This window comes from Sus scrofa, chromosome 6, assembly GCF_054392235.1.
Source record: "Sus scrofa isolate SSC_HxYL_T2T_F1_AM1 chromosome 6, Sscrofa_HxYL_maternal_Yorkshire_Landrace_v2.0, whole genome shotgun sequence".
In the NCBI taxonomy this organism is placed as follows: Eukaryota; Metazoa; Chordata; class Mammalia; order Artiodactyla; family Suidae; genus Sus; species Sus scrofa.
In genome coordinates, this window is record NC_139388.1 from 96,129,904 (window position 1) to 96,146,835 (window position 16,932).

Genomic DNA, 16,932 nt, shown 5'->3' on the forward strand with positions numbered 1-16,932 from the left:
AATAGTCTGTTGAAATAAAGAGGAGATTCTGCTGACTCAACTACTGCTAAAGCTTCTTCCACTCTCTCCCAGCAGTGTTCATTCCTGCCCTTAACCACCCTGCTTTGGGCCGGTCCTCCCCCAAATACCAGGTTGCTCATAGTGTGGCACCCCAGGGAAAATACATGCCCCACCAACCACTATGGATGAACTCACAGGGAACAAAGGCCATTTTCTTACAAAACTTCTTTTGCAACAAAGAACAGCAATGACTTCTAAATAACATGGTTCAAAAATAGCTTTTTAGAGAGTGCTAACAATGCTCCTCTCACTGAGGTCATCGCACCCTGGTGAGTTAAAAGAGCTACTTCATTCCTGCTGAGCTAAATAACATACTGCAGAAGATGGTAGGGTATGGCCCATTTAAAACAGGCCCCACTGAAATTAATTAAGATCAAATGAAGCATTAAATGGTCCTCATTGGTACCTTGGACTATATGACTGGGTAGAAGAGGACAGACCCTGTTACCTAATGGAATCCCTCCCCAGTTAAGAGGTCTTAAATACTTTTTAGAACAAAATGCAAAGGCTAGGAAAGGGTGAGATTTGGTAGGAAGGTTTAGTTTAAGTTACTACCCAAAAAGGAAAAAAGAAAAGAATAGCAAAAGAAACCTCAAATGCTTACAGAGAATAATTGTCTTTTTCTTATTTCATGAGGTCAAAAGGTAAAGTTAACACATAGAACCTGATTCCAAGCAGGCTTCATCTTAAGATTGGATTTTATTTTATAAGCCTAAGATACAAGATCTATTACTCTTCCTTCCTCCAGAAAATACTAGCTTTGTTTTGGCCAGTCGTTGGCCCCAGGCAGCTCTCATAAATGTATATGCAGAAGTTAGCTGGGTGAGGAACAGGAAAGCAGCAGAAGCGGGACTTGTTTTAAGGGATAACATTTCTTGAACTGTGCCTGGAAATTTTTCTCCACAGAGAAAAGAGAATCACACTGGTTTGGGAACTGACAATTTTATAACATCTAAGGCTAGCAACACAAATTTCAAAAAATGACACTATTCCTAGGACAGAAATACTCAGGGGATGGATTATGCCTTACAGACAGAAACTTGCCCAAGGGTAGGTACAACTGCGTAGGTCTATTAGACAGAATGCTGGTTTTAATGATCTAGGGCAGTGGTTTTCAAACCATGCCTCTGAACCCTAGAGGGATCCTGAGAGGTGCTTCAGGGACTGCCACGGGAAATGAAGGGGATGAAGAACAGGAAGAGCTGGTCCTGCCTCATCATCCCCAATCTTCGAAAGTTTGAAACCATCCATCTCATGTTCCTGATAAAGGCTGAAGAACCTGGGGACAGGAGAATCAAACTGATGTGTTCTTGAATACTGATATACCAGGTGATATTAATTCACAGAAATGTATATGCGAATAGGGGTTAGAAAAGAAAACATAGGAGTTCCCATCGTGGCTCAGTGGTTAACGAATCCGACTAGGAACCATGAGGTTGCAGGGACTAGGAACCATGAGGTTGCGGGTTCGGTCCCTGGCCTTGCTCAGTGGGTTAAGGATATGGCATTGCTGTGAGCTGTGGTGTAGGTTGCAGACACAGCTCGGATTCCACGTGGCTGTGGCTCTGGCGTAGGCCGGCAGCTACAGCTCCGATTAGACCCCTAGCCTGGGAACCTCCATATGCCACAGGAAGTGGCCCTAGAAAAGGCAAAAAGACAAAAAAAAAAAAAAAAAAAAAAAAAAAAAAAAAAAAAAAAGAAAATATAACAGGAGTTCCTGTTGTGGCACAGAGGAAATGAAATCTGACTTGTATCCATGAGGATGTGGGTCTGATCCCTGGCCTCACTCAGTGGGTCAGACATCTGGCGTTGCCGTGAGCTGTGGTGTAAGCTTGGATCCCGCATTGCTGTGGCTATGGTGTAGGCCAGCAACTGCAGCTCTGATTCGACCCCTAGCCTGAGAACTTTCATATGCTGAGAGTGCAGCCTTAAAAAGCAAAAAAAATGAAAAAATAATAAATAATAAAAAGAAAAGAAAATACAACAGAGCCCAGGATATCTTTCACAAAAGAGTGGAAGCAATGGCAGCTCAAAGCAGTTCTTTCCTCACCTGAACCTTCAACTTACCACCAGAGGAGAAAAGGAAAACGTTTCTCTCCAGGATGGTGGAATGAATTGATACGGAAAATTCAATTTGAGGGCAGAAATATAGAACAGAGAGGGCATTTAGGCTCTGGAAAAGCATTTTCTGCATAAATACACTATTTGGTATTTGGCCCAGAAAGTAGGGATATTGTATTGGAAACATGTGTACCTAAAATGGGAGGACCCCATCCTGAATAAAGTGTGACATTTTGCTTAACTAACCTTATAACGAAGTACTTGACTAACCTTATAACAAGAGTAACACAAACCCAGGAGTTCCCGTCATGGTGCAGTGGTTAACGAACCTGACTAGGAACCATGAGGTTGCAGGTTCGATCCCTGGCCTTGCTCAGTGGGTTAACGATCCGGCATTGCCGTGAGCTGTGGTGTAGGTTGCAGACATGGCTCGGATCCAGCGTTGCTGTGGCTCTGGTGTAGGCTGGTGGCTATAGCTCCGATTCGACCCCTAGCCTGGGAACCTCCATATGCCGCAAGAGCGGCCCAAGAAAATGGCAAAAAGACAAAAAAAAAAAAAAGAGTAACGCAAACCCAATGCAATCATCTTCTGTCAAAGTATGCTACATTTCATGTTACAGATAGTCTTAAGAGAACATGTGTTTATAAGTAAAACCCTGGCATATTAACATATACTTCAAGAAACAGATGCTCAAAATACAAAAGTTTTCTTAAATAATAAATTAATCATCCCCTAATTTATATATTTTATAAATTTGAATTTTGTATATCACATTGGACTTGCATTTTTTTAGGTGACAAATCTATATTAGCAGTAGTCTTGAATAACTTCTCTACAAGTTCTATATCTGCTGTTTACGAGTTGTTTGGCCAAAACAAACAGGTTAACCTGGGTCTCAGTTTCTTCCTCTTTTAAGTGGGTATAATACAATCTATATTTAATGAGCATTAACTATGTGCTAGGCAAAGAAGTAAGCACCTTATATACCATTTCATTTTGCCCTTAAAGTAATCTTATAAAGTAGGAATTATTAGCCTCATTTTACTAAGAAAAAAATGGGAATTTAAGAGAAGTTAAATAACTTGCTTAAAATCATTCAGCTAATGACTGAGTTAGGATTTGAACCCAGCCTTGACATCAAAGCCTATGATCTCAAACATTTTATTATATTGCCTTTCATATCACATAAATATTTGTGCATGCACAAGCCATATCCTATTCTCACAGGACTTATACAACAAGTAAATGAGTTAAGGGATGTAGATATCATATGAGTTAAAACATTATACAAGTATAAGAGGATTATTTTACCTGCAAGTGGTTCTGGAAGAACATATGCATTTAACTGAACTTCATTCTTAGGCAGGGTAATTTGGACACTGTTTCCAGCAGAGACCACCAGTTCCTTTACAACTGGAAACAAAGAAAATATACAAAATATAAGAAATTAGATCCAAACTATCTCATTTCTTTCCTTCCTCTGGGGGCCAAATTTCTTCTATAAACAATATTCAGCTACTGCCTTTCTTATCTATCTACTCTCTAATCCCCTGAAATGTGATTTTTTTCCCCAGCACTTTTTCATTGAAAAGGATCTTTAGAGGTCATCAACAAACTGCATCTTAGCAAATCTAACAGCTGTTTCTAACCCTCACCCTCACCTCTATGGCATCTAATACTGCTGGCTGCCTCTATCTTAAAACTCTTGGTTATCATGACACCATATTATTCTACTTTCTTCCTTTCTGAGTTTTTCTCCATTGCCTTTTAAGTATGGTGTGTCCCTAAGCCCTCTTTATAGAGTACTTTCCACAGATTTCAATAAATAGAGTTCATCTCATTTTCAAGGACAATCTTTATGGTGATATATAACATTCTAATAAAATACATATATATCAGAGTTCCTGTTGTGGCTCAGAGGTAACAAACCCGACAAATATACACGAGGATGTGGGTTCAATCTCCGGCCTCGTTCAGTGGGTTAAGGATCCAGTGTTGCAGTGAGCTGTGGTGTAATCACAGACGTAGCTCAGACCCTGCGTGGCTATGGCTGTGGTGTAGGCCGGCAGCTGCAGCTCTGATTCTACCCCTAGCCTGGGAACTTCTGTAGGCTACAGGTGTGGCCCTAAAAAAAAAGTTAAATTAAAAATAATTAATTAAATTAAATACATATATGAAGTTCCTAGGAGAAATGTCAACAAGGCCAGCCTTAATTTTCTTTCCATTTCAATTGTTGCAGCTATAGATTGAGATAATTCCAAGAATCTTAACTAGTCTTCCTACTGCTGCCTCTCCCCATTCTAATCCATTCTACTCTGTCTTCCTAAAACACGTATCACCATGAATTTTTCTAAAATACTCACCCACTATGATACTCTCCTACTTAAGACCCCAACTCCCACTCCATGTTTAAGGCCAAACTCCTAACCTGGCATTAGAGACCCTCATCATCTGATGACATCATTTCACCCCTGCTAATTCTGAATCTAGTTATTTTCATTTTCCCTCTTATGCTCCATATAAGCCATGGTCTACTCATGGAGACTTTCCTAAAGCTATTTCTTTCAAATGGGACATGTGCCTACTTTATTCTAAATACTGTACCTTGTTTCTAGCTTAAAAGCCAGTGTTCTCTCCAAGAAATCTTCCCAGACCACTTCAGTTTAAGGTGATCTACTTTAGCATTTTCGGAACACCCACATCAGCTAATAGCTAGATACTGCCTTTATACTATTCACCAGCTATTCCATGTTTCTCAACTTTGGCACTACTGACATTTTCAACTAGATAATTCTTTGTTTGGAGGGGGGAAGAGGTTGTCCTGTGCACTCTAGGATGTTTAGCAGTAGCCCTAGTCCCTACCCACTAGATGTCAGTAGCACCCCTCCTCCACAGTTTTAACAACCCAAAATGTTTACAGGCTGTTGAGAACCACTGATTATATAAATCTTATTTCTCTAACAATAACTGTTCATTTGGTATGAGACCCAGGAACTAGAGAGCTTAAAGCAAACAACTGGCTGGTCCATCTATATTTCAAGACAGGGAGATGAAAAGAGACAAATATGAAATTTGAGATTTTATCCATCTGCTTGGGAACATTGCACTCGGGGAGAAATGAAACCATTCATTATGGAAGCTTCAGCCTTTAGATACCCCAGGAGGTAGAATAAGAATTGCTGAAGTAACTTTCCAAAAAAGAAAAAAAAAAGAAAGAAAAGAAAAGAAAGAAACCACTATAATCAGAGAAAGCATAATGGACAAAAATACAGCACAGCCCAAATCTTTCATAATTACACCAGAAACTACAACCATTATATCTGAATACAAAAATTACTTTAGTGTCTCAGAATTGAAACCTTAATATTTCATGTTATATTACCACCAAAGGAGAATTTAGGAAATTAAAAATTGGCAAAAATTCACTTTCACTGGTTTTGCTTCACCCTGTTGACTTTTTCAGGGGATTGACACAGTTTTCTTGATTAACCATTTCCTCCTAATACCTTAGAATGGAAGCTAGGAAGCATAGGCTTAATAAGGCAACACTCTTATTTAAATCTCCTCCCTATGAGTTGCTTTAAAGATAAAGAGGCAGGAGTTCCCGTCGTGGCGCAGTGGTTAATGAATCCGACTAGGAACCATGAGGTTGCGGGTTCGGTCCCTGCCCTTGCTCAGTGGGTTGACGATCCGGCGTTGCCGTGAGCTGTGGTGTAGGTTGCAGACGCGGCTCGGATCCCGCGTTGCTGTGGCTCTGGCGTAGGCCGATGGCTACAGCTCCGACTGGACCCCTAGCCTGGGAATCTCCATATGCCGCGGAAGCGGCCCAATAAATAGCAAAAAGACAGAAAAAAAAAAAAAAAAAAAAGATAAAGATGCAGAGTTCCCCTTGTGGCTCAGCATAAATGAACTAGTACCCATGAGGATATGGGCCAATCCCTGGCCCTGCTCAGTGAATTAAGGATCCAGCGTTGCTGCAAGCTGCGGTGTAGGTCACAGATGCAGCTCGGATCTGCTGTTGCTGTGGCACGGACTGGCAGCTGTAGCCCTCTAGCCTGGGAACTTCCATACGCCACGCCTACAGCCCTTAAAAAAAAAAAAGTCTCTCTCTCTCTCTCTCTCTCTATATATATATAAAGATGCTGTCAAAATCAGAGACAGAAATATCTGACCTACAATCAGCCATTCGGAAGGCAAACAGGGGTACAGATCCAACTCTTTCTTTCCAGTGGCCTCTGTTTGCTTGGTTCCTTGAATATTATTTAATTGTATCTTCTGCCTTTAAGTCCTGGGCACCTAGAATCTGGCTCTAGGAAATGAGCCTCATACATTCCCACAGGTTGGAGCTTACTGAAAAAAAGGATTGAGAGCCCAAGTCCTATAATTACAGGGACATTAATGGGATTATTTTTTTTCTAATCTATAGTATTCAAAAGTCATGCCTCCTTCCTTTCTTTCCACTAAAGGGGAACACTTTGATCAAAAGCTCTATTTTCCTATCCTATCTCCAAGAGCAGAAGCAAAGGGCCTCACCTGGGTATGGTGTTGAGGTGCTCTGGAATGAGGTCTGGGGGGTAGAGGTAGCATAACTGTAGGAGGGAGCCACTGGCAGAGGGGTAGCAACCTGCATTTTCCCAGGGCTTTTTACTTGCTGAACACTAGAAGTAGTACCAGGGTCCTCGGACGTTTCAGGTTGAACTGATACATTCTTTGACCAACCAGCAATCTTCTCAGTCTGGTCTGTGGTTAAGGGATTAGAAATTATAACTGCCTTGTGGACCTAGAGAAATGCAAAAATTCATTTGAATAGGCAAAAGTTATACAGCCAGTTTAAAGAAATTAAAGAAACTAATCTTACCACCCAAACTGGTATGAAAATGTTGATATAAATTTGCTCAGTATTTTTTTCTATGCAAAGAGCTTTGCTTAAACAGTATAATCATACTATGTACTTTAACTTCTTTTCTCACTTATCTTTTACAATTCAATCTTTCTACAATATGTACTAAGTACCTATTATAAAACAGGCCTGTGGATCCAACATATAAATGAAACATAATCACTGTACTCAATAAGTACACAATCTAGTGGGGGAGAAATAGCTGGAAACATAAGCTGAAATGGTGAATAAACTTATAAGAACTATGATGAACCAAAGAAACACAATCTGAGAGTACCGCTCTTTCTTGGAGAGAGCAAGCATGTGAAAGAGGATGGTTTAAATAAATAAAGACTTCCTGGAGGTAGAGAGTTCTGAGAGTTTTAAAGGGTAACCTAGACAAGAGACTGAGGTGAGAGATGAGTATAGGCACAAAAAATGAGATTAAGAAGGCTAGTGTTGGAGTTCCCGTCGTGGCACAGTGGTTAACGAATCCGACTAGGAACCATGAGGTTGCGGGTTCGGTCCCTGGCCTTGCTCAGTGGATTAAGGATCCAGCATTGCTGTGAGCTGTGGTGTAGGTCACAGACACAGCTCGGATCCAGCACTGCTGTGGCTGTGGCGTAGGCCGGCGGCTACAGGTCCGATTAGACCCCTAGCCTGGGAACCTGTATATGCAGCAAGTGCGGCCCTAGAAAAGACAAAAAGACAAACAAACAAAAAAAAAGCAGCAGCAGCCACGTTAATGATGCTAATGAAAGGATTATACACAGGGAAGTGACCAAAGTCAATAATACATTAAAGGAGTTCCCATCGTGGCTCAGTGGTTAATGAATCCGACTAGGAACCATGAGGTTGCGGGTTCCATCCCTGTCCTTGCTCAGTGGGTTAAGAAACCAGCGTTGCCGTGAGCTGTGGTGTAGGTTGCAGACACGGCTTGGATCCCAAGTTGCTGTGGCTGTGGCGTAGGCTGGCGGCTACAGGTCCGATTAGACCCCTAGCCTGGGAACCTCCACATGCCGCGGGAGCGGCCCCAGAAATGGCAAAAAGACAAAAAAAAAAGAAAAGAAAAGAAAAAAATTAAAAAGGATCATATATCATGAGCAAATGGGATTTATCTCAAGGAATCAGGGATAATTCAATATTCATAAATCAATCAATGTGATATACATTAACAAACTGAAGAATAAAAATCATAATCATCTTAAGAGATGCAAAAAAGCTTTTGATAAAATTCAACATTCATATATGATTAAAAACTGTTTGAAAAGTACTGAAGAAAACATACCACAAATGTATAACAAGCACTTGGCCAACATGATACTCAATGGTAAAAATCTGAAAGCATTTCCTCTTAGATCAAGAGTAAGATAAGGATGCCCACACATGCCTTTTTTATTCAATATACTACTGGAAGTCCTAGACACAGCAATCAGACAAGAATAGGAAATTAAGGGAATCTGAACTGGAAAGGAAGAAGTAATACCTTCACTATTTGTAGATGACATGATACTATACAGAGAAAATCCTAAAGACACTACCAAAAAACTATTAGAACTAATACATGAATTCAGTAAATACATTTTACAGGACATAAAATTAATATATAGAAATCTGTTGCATTTTTATACATTCATAAAGATCTATCAGAAAGAGAAATTAAGAAAACAATCTCATTTACAACTGCATCAAAAATAATAAAATACCTGAGTTCCCATTGTGGTTCAGTGGGTTAAATACCTGACATAGTGTCCATGAGGATGTGTGTTTGATCCCTGGCCTCACTCAGTGGGTTAAGGATCTGGCATTGCCACAAGCTGTGGCACAGGTTCAGGGCAGATGTGGGCTTGCATCCAGCGTTGCTATGGCTGTGGCAAAGGCCTGCAGCTGCAGCTCCAATTCGACCTCTAGCCTGCAAACTTCCATATGCTGCAGGTGCAGCAAATAAATAATAAAATAAAAAAATTAAATTAAAATTAAGTTAAATTAAATATACCTAGGAACAAATCTAACCAAAGAGTTTATAAAGATCTGTACTCTGAAAACGATAAGACATTGATGAACAAGAAAAGGGAGTCCTTGTACACTGTTGGTAAGAATATCAATTGGTACAGTCACTGTGGAAAACAGCATGGAGGTTTTTCAAAAAACCAAAAATAGAACTACCATATGACCCAGCAATTTGACTCCTGGCTATATGTCTGTAAAAAACAAAAGCACCGATCCAAAAATGTTCATTGCAGCATTATTTACAATAGCTAAGATATGGAAGCAACCTAAGTGTCCATTAACAGAAGAATGGATAAGGAAGGTGTGGTATGTACACACACACACAGACACACACACACGCACACACACAATGGAATACTATTCAACAATAAAAAAGAATGAAATTTTGCCATTTGCAACAACAAGAGATGGACTTTGGAGCATATTATGCTAAGTGAAATAAGTCAGAGAAAGACAAATATTGTACAAAATCACTTACATGTTTATGCTGAATCTAAAAAATAACCAAACTAGTAATATAACAAAAAAGAAGCAGGCTCACAGATATAGAGAATAAACTAATGGTTACCACTGGGGAAAGAGAACAGGAAAGGGGCAAGACAGGGTAGGGGATTAAGAGGTTCAAACTACTATGTAAAAAAATAAATAAGCTACAAGGACATACTGTACAACACAGGGAATACAACCAATATTTTATAATGACTATAAATGGAGTATAACCTTTAAAAATTACAAATCACTATGTTGAACACCTGAAACTTATACAATATTATACATCGACTATACCTAAATAATAAGTGAATGAATAAATAAATATTATGAAGATTTTTACCAAGACATTCATGAAAGAAACTGAAGATGACAGACAAATGGAAAAATATATCACACTCATGGATTATAAAAATTAATATTTACAAGGAGATCCTGCTGAGTAGCATTGAGAATTTTGTCTAGATACTCATGTTGCAACAGGACAAAGGGTGGGGAAAAAAATGTAATTGTAATGTATACATGTAAGGATAACTTGATCCCCTGCTGTACAGTGGGAAAATAAAATTTAAAAAAAAAGAAGGAAAAAAAAGAAAAATTTTTGAAAAAATTAATATTGTTAAAATAACCACATTATCCAAGACAATCTACAGATTCAGTGCATTTCCTATCAAAGGGAAAAAAAAAAAAAAAGGAGTTCCCATCGTGGCACAGTAGTTAACGAAATCTGACTAGGAACCATGAGGTTGCGGGTTCGGTCCCTGCCCTTGCTCAGTGGGTTAATGATCCGGCATTTCCATGAGCTGTGGTATAGGTTGCAGATGCAGCTCGGATCCTGCGTTGCTGTGGCTCTGGCGTAGGCTGGCAGCTACAGCTCCGATTAGACCCCTAGCCTGGGAACCTCCATATGACGTGGGAGCAGCCCAAAGAAATAGCAAAAAAGACAAAAAAAAAAAAAAAAAAAAAAAGCATTCTTCATAATTTGAGTATTTGTATGGAAACACAAAAGATCCTGGATAGCCAAAGCAATTTTGAGAAAGAAGTACAAAGCTGGAGGTATCTATCATGCTCCCTGATTTAAAACTATAGTACAGGGAGTTCCCGCTGTAGTGCAGCAGACATAAATCTGACAGGTAGTTCCCATTGTGGCACAGTGGACACGAATCTGAATGGTATCCATGAGGATTCAGGTTAGATCCCTGGCCTCACTCAGGGTGTTGGGGATCTGGTGTTTCTGTGAGCTGTGGTGTAGGTCACAGAAACAGCTTGGATCTTCTGTTGCTATAGCTGTGGCATAGGCCGGCAGCTGTAGTTCTGATTCGACCCTTAGCCTGGGAACTTCCATATGCTGCAGATGCAGCCCTAAAAAGCAAAACACCACCACCAAAAAAACCATGGAAAACTATACTATAAAGCTACAATGATCAAAACAATATGGTAGTGACATAAAAACAGATACACAGATCAATGGAACAGAACAGAGAGCCCAGAAATAAGCCCATGCTTATATGATTAATTTAATGTACAACAAAGGAGGCAAGAATATACAATGGGGAAAAGACAGCCTATTCAATGAATGGTGTTGGGAAAATTGGACAGCTACACACAAAAGAATGAAACTGGACTACTCACATCATATACAAATTTAAACTCAAAATGCTTAAAGACTTAAATGTAAGCCCTAAACCTATAAAACTCCTTGAAGAAAACATAGGCAGTCATCTACGTGACATCAGTCTTAGCACAAAATCAATATTGATTTTTTTCAATCTGTCTCCTCATGCAAGAGAAACAAAAGCAAAAAAACAAAAAACAAAAAACAAATGGACTACATCAAACTAAAAAGCATTTGCACAGTAAAGGAAATCAACAAAATGAACAAGGGCCTATTAAATCAGAGGAAATATTTGCAAATGATACATCTGATAAGGGATTGATATCCATAATATACAAAGAACTCATACAACTCAACATCAAAAAAACCCAATTTAAAAATGTACACAGGAAGTGAACAGATATTATTCCAAAAAAGGTATACATGTGGCCAAAAGACAAAGTGAAAAGATGCTCAACAACACAAATCATCATCAGGGAAATGTAAAGCAAACCATAATGAGATACCACCTCACAAGTGTCAGAATGGCTATCACCAAAAAGACGACAAATACCAGGTGTCAGTGAGAATGTGGAGAAAAGACAATCCTCATGCACTGTTGGTGGAATTGTAAATCAGTGCAGCCACTACGAAAAACAGTATGATGGCTCCTCAAAAAATTGAAAAAAGGAGTGCCATATAATCCAGAAATTCCACAACTGGGTATTTACCCAAAGAAAAAATCACTAATTTGAAAAGATATGCACACCAATGTTCAATGCAACATTCCTTTTTTTTTTCCTCCCCCCTGTCTTTTCTAGGGCCACACCCACAGCATATGGAGGATCCCAGGCTAGGGGTCTAATCGGACCTGTAGCTGCCAGCCTACACCACAGCCACAGCAACGTGGGACCCGAGCCTCCTCTGGAACCTACACCACAGCTCACAGCAACACCGGATCCTTAACCTGCTAAGTAAGGCCAGGAATGGAAACCACAACCTCATGGTTCCTAGTCAGATTCGTTAACCACTGAGCCACAACGGGAACTCCAATGCAACATTCTTTACAACAGCCAACATATGAAAGCGATCTAAGTGTTCATCAACAGATGAATGAATGAAGTGGTATTATATACAAAAGGGAATATTACTCACCTCTAAAGAAAGGGAAATCTTGCCATTTGCAATAACATGGATACATTTAGGGAGTATTATGCTACGTAAAATATGTAAGAGGTAAATGCCATATGATCTTATTTATAAGTGGAATCTAAAAAACAAATAAACAAAACAAAAATAGGACTCATAGCTACAGAGAACTAACATGGTTGCCAGAAGGAAAAGGCCTGAAGGATGGGGGTGACGGGTGGAAGAAAAATAGGTGAAGGAGATCAAGAGGTACAAACTGCCAGTTACAAAGCCACAGGAGTATAATATATAGCATGAGGGCTAAGGAACTGCAGCTGCCAGCCTATGCCACAGTCATAGCAATACTAGACCCGAGCCATATCTTCAACCTAGGCCACAGCTTGTGGCAACGCTGCTGGATTCTTAACCCACTGAGCAAGGCCAGGGATCCAACCCACATCCTCATGGATACTAGTCAGATTCTTAACCCGCTGAGCCTCAACAGGAACTCCTTGAGTATATATATTCTTTTTCAGATTCTTTTCCCTTTCAGGTTATTACAAAATAGTGAGTATAGTTCCCTGTCTATATAGGTCCTTGATGGTGATCTATTTTATACATAGCAGTGTATACATGTAAATCACAAACTCCTCATTTATCCCTCCCCTGCACCCTTTCCCCTTTGGTAACCATAAGTTTGTTTTCTATGTCTGTGGGTTTATTTCTTTTTTTTTTAATCTTTTATTATCATTGATTTAAAATGTTGTCAATTTCTTCTGTACAATAAGGTGACCCAGTTTTTTATATATATATATATATATATATATTCATATATTCTTTGTCTCACATTATCCTCCATCATATTCCAGCACAAGTGATTAGATACAGTTCCCTATGCAATACAGCAGGGTCTCATCACTTATCTACTCTAAATGCAATAATTTGCATCTACTAACCCCCAGCTTCCAGTCCATCCCATTCCCTCCTCCTCCCCTTGGCAACCACAAGTCTGTTCTCTATGTCCATGAGTCTATTTCTTTTCTGTAGATAGGTCCATTTGTGCCATATATTACATTCCAGATACAAGTGATATCACGTGGTATTTGTTTTTCTCTCTCTATGCTTATTACGTCTCTAGTTCCATCCATGTTGCTGAAAATGGCATTATTTTCTTCTTTTCATGGCTGAGTAGTATTCTATTGTATATATGTACCACATCTTAATCCATTCATCTGTCAGTGGACATTCAGGTTGTCTCCATGTCTTGGCTATTGTAATAGTACTGCAATGAACATATGGGTGCATGTGTTTTTTTTTTTTTTTTTGTCTTTTTGACTTTTTAGGATTTTGTGGTTTATCCATTCTAAATGTAATAGCTTGCATCTACTAACCCCAAATTCCCTCCCCCTTGACACCCACAAGTCTGTTCTCCATGTCTTTGAGTTTGTTTCTTTTTCTTTTTTCTTTTTTGCTCCATGGCATATAGAGGTTCCCAGGCTAGGGGTCCAATCAGAGCTATTGCCGCCGGCCTATGCCACAGTCACAGCAACACCAGATCCGAGCCATGTCTGTGACCTACACCGCAGCTCATGGCAACGCCAGATCCTTGACCCACTGGGTGAGGCCAGGGATCAAACCCACGACCTCATGGTTCCTAGTTGGATTCGTCTCTGCTGCACCACAATTGGAACTCTAGCATGTGTCTTTTTCAATGAAAGTTTGGTCTGGATATATGCCCAGGAGTGGCATTGTTGGGTCAAACGATAGTTCTATATTTAGTTTTCTGAGGCACCTCCATACTGTTTTCCATAGTGGTTGGACCAATTTACATTCCCACCAACAGTGTAGGGGGGTTCCCTTTTCTCCACACCCTCTCCAGCATTTGTTATTTGTAGACCTACTAAAGATGGCCATTCTGACCGGTGTGAAGTAGCACTTCATTGTAGTTTTGATCTTCATTTCTCTAATAATTAGTGATGCTGAGCATTTTTTCATGTGCCTGTTGGCCATCTTTATGTCTTCTTTAGAGAAATGTCTATTCAGGTCTTCTGCCCATTTTTCAATTGGGTTTGTTTTTTGCTGTTGAGTTGTGTGAGTTGTTTGTATATTTTGGAGACTAAGCCCTTGTCAGTTGCACAGTTTGAATCTATTTTCTCCCATTCCATAGGTTGTTTTTTTGTTTTTTGTTTTCACTTTAAGGTTTCCTCTGCTGTTCAAAAAAGCTTCTAAGTTTGACTAGGTTCCATTATTTTCATTTCTATTGCTTTAGGAGAATGACCTAAGAAAACATTTGTACAACTGATGTCAGAGAATGTTCTGCCCATGTTCTCTTCTAGGAGTTTGATGGTGTCTTGTCTTATGTTTAAGTCTTTAAGCCATTTTGAGTTTATTTTTGTGCATGGTGTGGGGGGGTGTTCTAGTGTCACTGATTTACATGCAGCTGTCCAGTTTTCCCAGCACCACTTGCTTAAAAGACTATTTTCCATTTTATATTCTTGCTTCCATTGTCAAAGATTAATTGACCATAGGTGTCTGAATTTATTTCTGGGTTCTCTATTCCATTCCATTGGTTTGTATATCTGTTTTGGTACTAGTACTACACTGTCTTGATGACTGTAGCTTTGTAATACTGTCTTAAGTCTGGGAGAGTTATGCCTCCTGCTTGGTTTTTGTTCTTCAGGATTGCTTTGGCAATTCTGGGTCTTTTATGGTTCCATATATATTTTTGGATTGTTTGTTCTAGTTCTGTGAAAAATGTCATGGATAATTTGATAAGGATTGAATTGAACCTGTAGACTGCTTTGGCTAGTATGGCCATTTTAATGACATTAATTCTTCCAAACCAGGAACATGGAATAGCTTCCCATTTATTTGAATCCTCTTTAATTTCCCTGATTAATATTTTACAGTTCTTGGAATATGAGTCTTTTACCTCCTTGGTTAGGTTTACTCCTAGGTATTTAATTTTTGGGGGTGTGATTTTAAAAGGTTTTACATTTTTATATCCCTTTTCTATATTTCATTGTTAGTACACAGAAATCCCACCAATTTCTGAATGTTACTCTTGAATCCTGCTACTTTGCTGAATTAATTGATCAGTTTGAGTAGTTTTTGTGTGGAGTCTTTAGGGTTTTCTATATATAGTATCATGTCATCTGCATAGAATGACAATTTTACCTCTTCTCTTCCAATTTGGATACCTTTTATTTCTTTTGTCTGATTGCTGTGGCTAGGACTTGCAACAATATGTTGAATAAAAGTGGCGAGAGTGGGTACCCTTGTCTTGTTCCAGATTTTAGTAGGAAGGTTTTAGCTTTTCTCCATTGAGTATTATATTGGCTGTGGATTTGTCATAAATGGCTTTTATTATGTTAAGATATGTTCCTTCTATACCCACTTTGGTAAGTTTTCATCATGAATGGATATGTTGGATTTGTCAAATGCTTTTTCTGCATATATTGAGATGATCATGTGGTTTTTGACTTTTGTTATGTGATGTATGACACTGATTGACTTGCGTATGCTGAACTATCCTTGTGAACTTGGGATGAATCTCACTTGGTCATGGTATATGATCTTTTTTATGCGTTGTTGGATTCGGTTGGCTAAAATTTGGTTGAGAATTTTTGCGTCTATAGTCATCAAAGATATTGGCCTGTAACTTTCTTTTCTGGTAGTATCTTTGTCTGGTTTTGGTATTAGGGTGATGGTGGTTTCATAGGATATCATTCGGATTATTCTTTCATTTTCAACCTTCTAGAAAAGTTTTAAAAAGATGGGTATAAGTTCTCTGTATGTTTGGTAGAATTCACCTGTGAAGCCATCTGGTCCTGGACTTTTGTTTGTAGGGAGTGTTTTTATTATACATTCAATTTCATTTCTAGTGATCAGTCTGTTCAATTGATCTATTTCTCTTGATTCAGTTTTGGCGGGCTGTATGTCTTTAGGAAGTTGTTCAGTTCTTCTAGGTTGTCAAATTTGTTGGCAAATAATTGTTCATAGTACTTTCTTATGGTTTTCTGTATTTCTGCAGTATCCATTGAGATTTTTTTTTCATTTCTTTCTATTTGTCTTTTTAGGGCCACAGCCACAGCACATGGAAGTTCCCAGGCTAGGGGTCAAATTGGAGCTGTAGCTGCTGGCCTACACCACAGCCACAGCAATGCCAGATCCGAGCTGCATCTGCAGCCTACACCACAGCTCACAGCAATGCCAGATCCTTAACTCACTGAGCCAGGCCAGGGACCAACCCTGCATCCTCATGGATATTAGTCAGGTTCACTACTGCTGAGCCACAACAGAAAACCCACCTTTTTAATTTATTTTGTTTGAGTTTCCTTCTCTCCTCTTCTTTGGGGGTCTGGCCAGAGGTTTGTCAATTTTGTTTACCCTTTTAGGAGTTCCCGTCGTGGCGCAGTGGTTAATGAATCCGACTAGGAACCATGAGGTTTTGGGTTCAGTCCCTGCCCTTGCTCAGTGGGTTAACGATCCAGCGTTGCCGTGAGCTGTGGTGTAGGTTGCAGACACGGCTCGGATCCCGCGTTGCTGTGGCTCTGGCGTGGGCCAGTGGCTACAGCTCCGATTCAACTCCTAGCCTGGGAACCTCCATATGCCACGGGAGCGGCCCAAAGAAATAGCAAAAAGACAAAAAAAAAAATTTTTGTTTACCCTTTTAAAGAGCCAGCTCTTGGTTTTATTCATTTTTTTTTC

The 16,932-nt window shown here is 39.5% G+C and overlaps 1 protein-coding gene across 6 annotated transcripts in view; it reads right to left on the minus strand.

Annotated features, from left to right (window-relative positions):
- KIAA0319L (KIAA0319 like) overlaps positions 1–16,932 on the minus strand; it is a 116,419-nt gene that overhangs the window by 36,298 nt on the left and 63,189 nt on the right. For all 6 annotated transcript variants that reach the window (XR_014807453.1, XR_014807455.1, XR_014807452.1 and 3 more), the window contains exons 4-5: positions 6,656–6,902; positions 3,434–3,535 (exon numbers count right to left, since the gene is read on the minus strand). Coding sequence is in view for 2 of the 6 variants with exons in the window: in XM_021095912.2 (XP_020951571.1) it covers positions 3,434–3,535; positions 6,656–6,902 (349 nt within the window). In the remaining 4 variants the exon portion in view is untranslated. The remainder of the gene's footprint in view (positions 1–3,433; positions 3,536–6,655; positions 6,903–16,932) is intronic.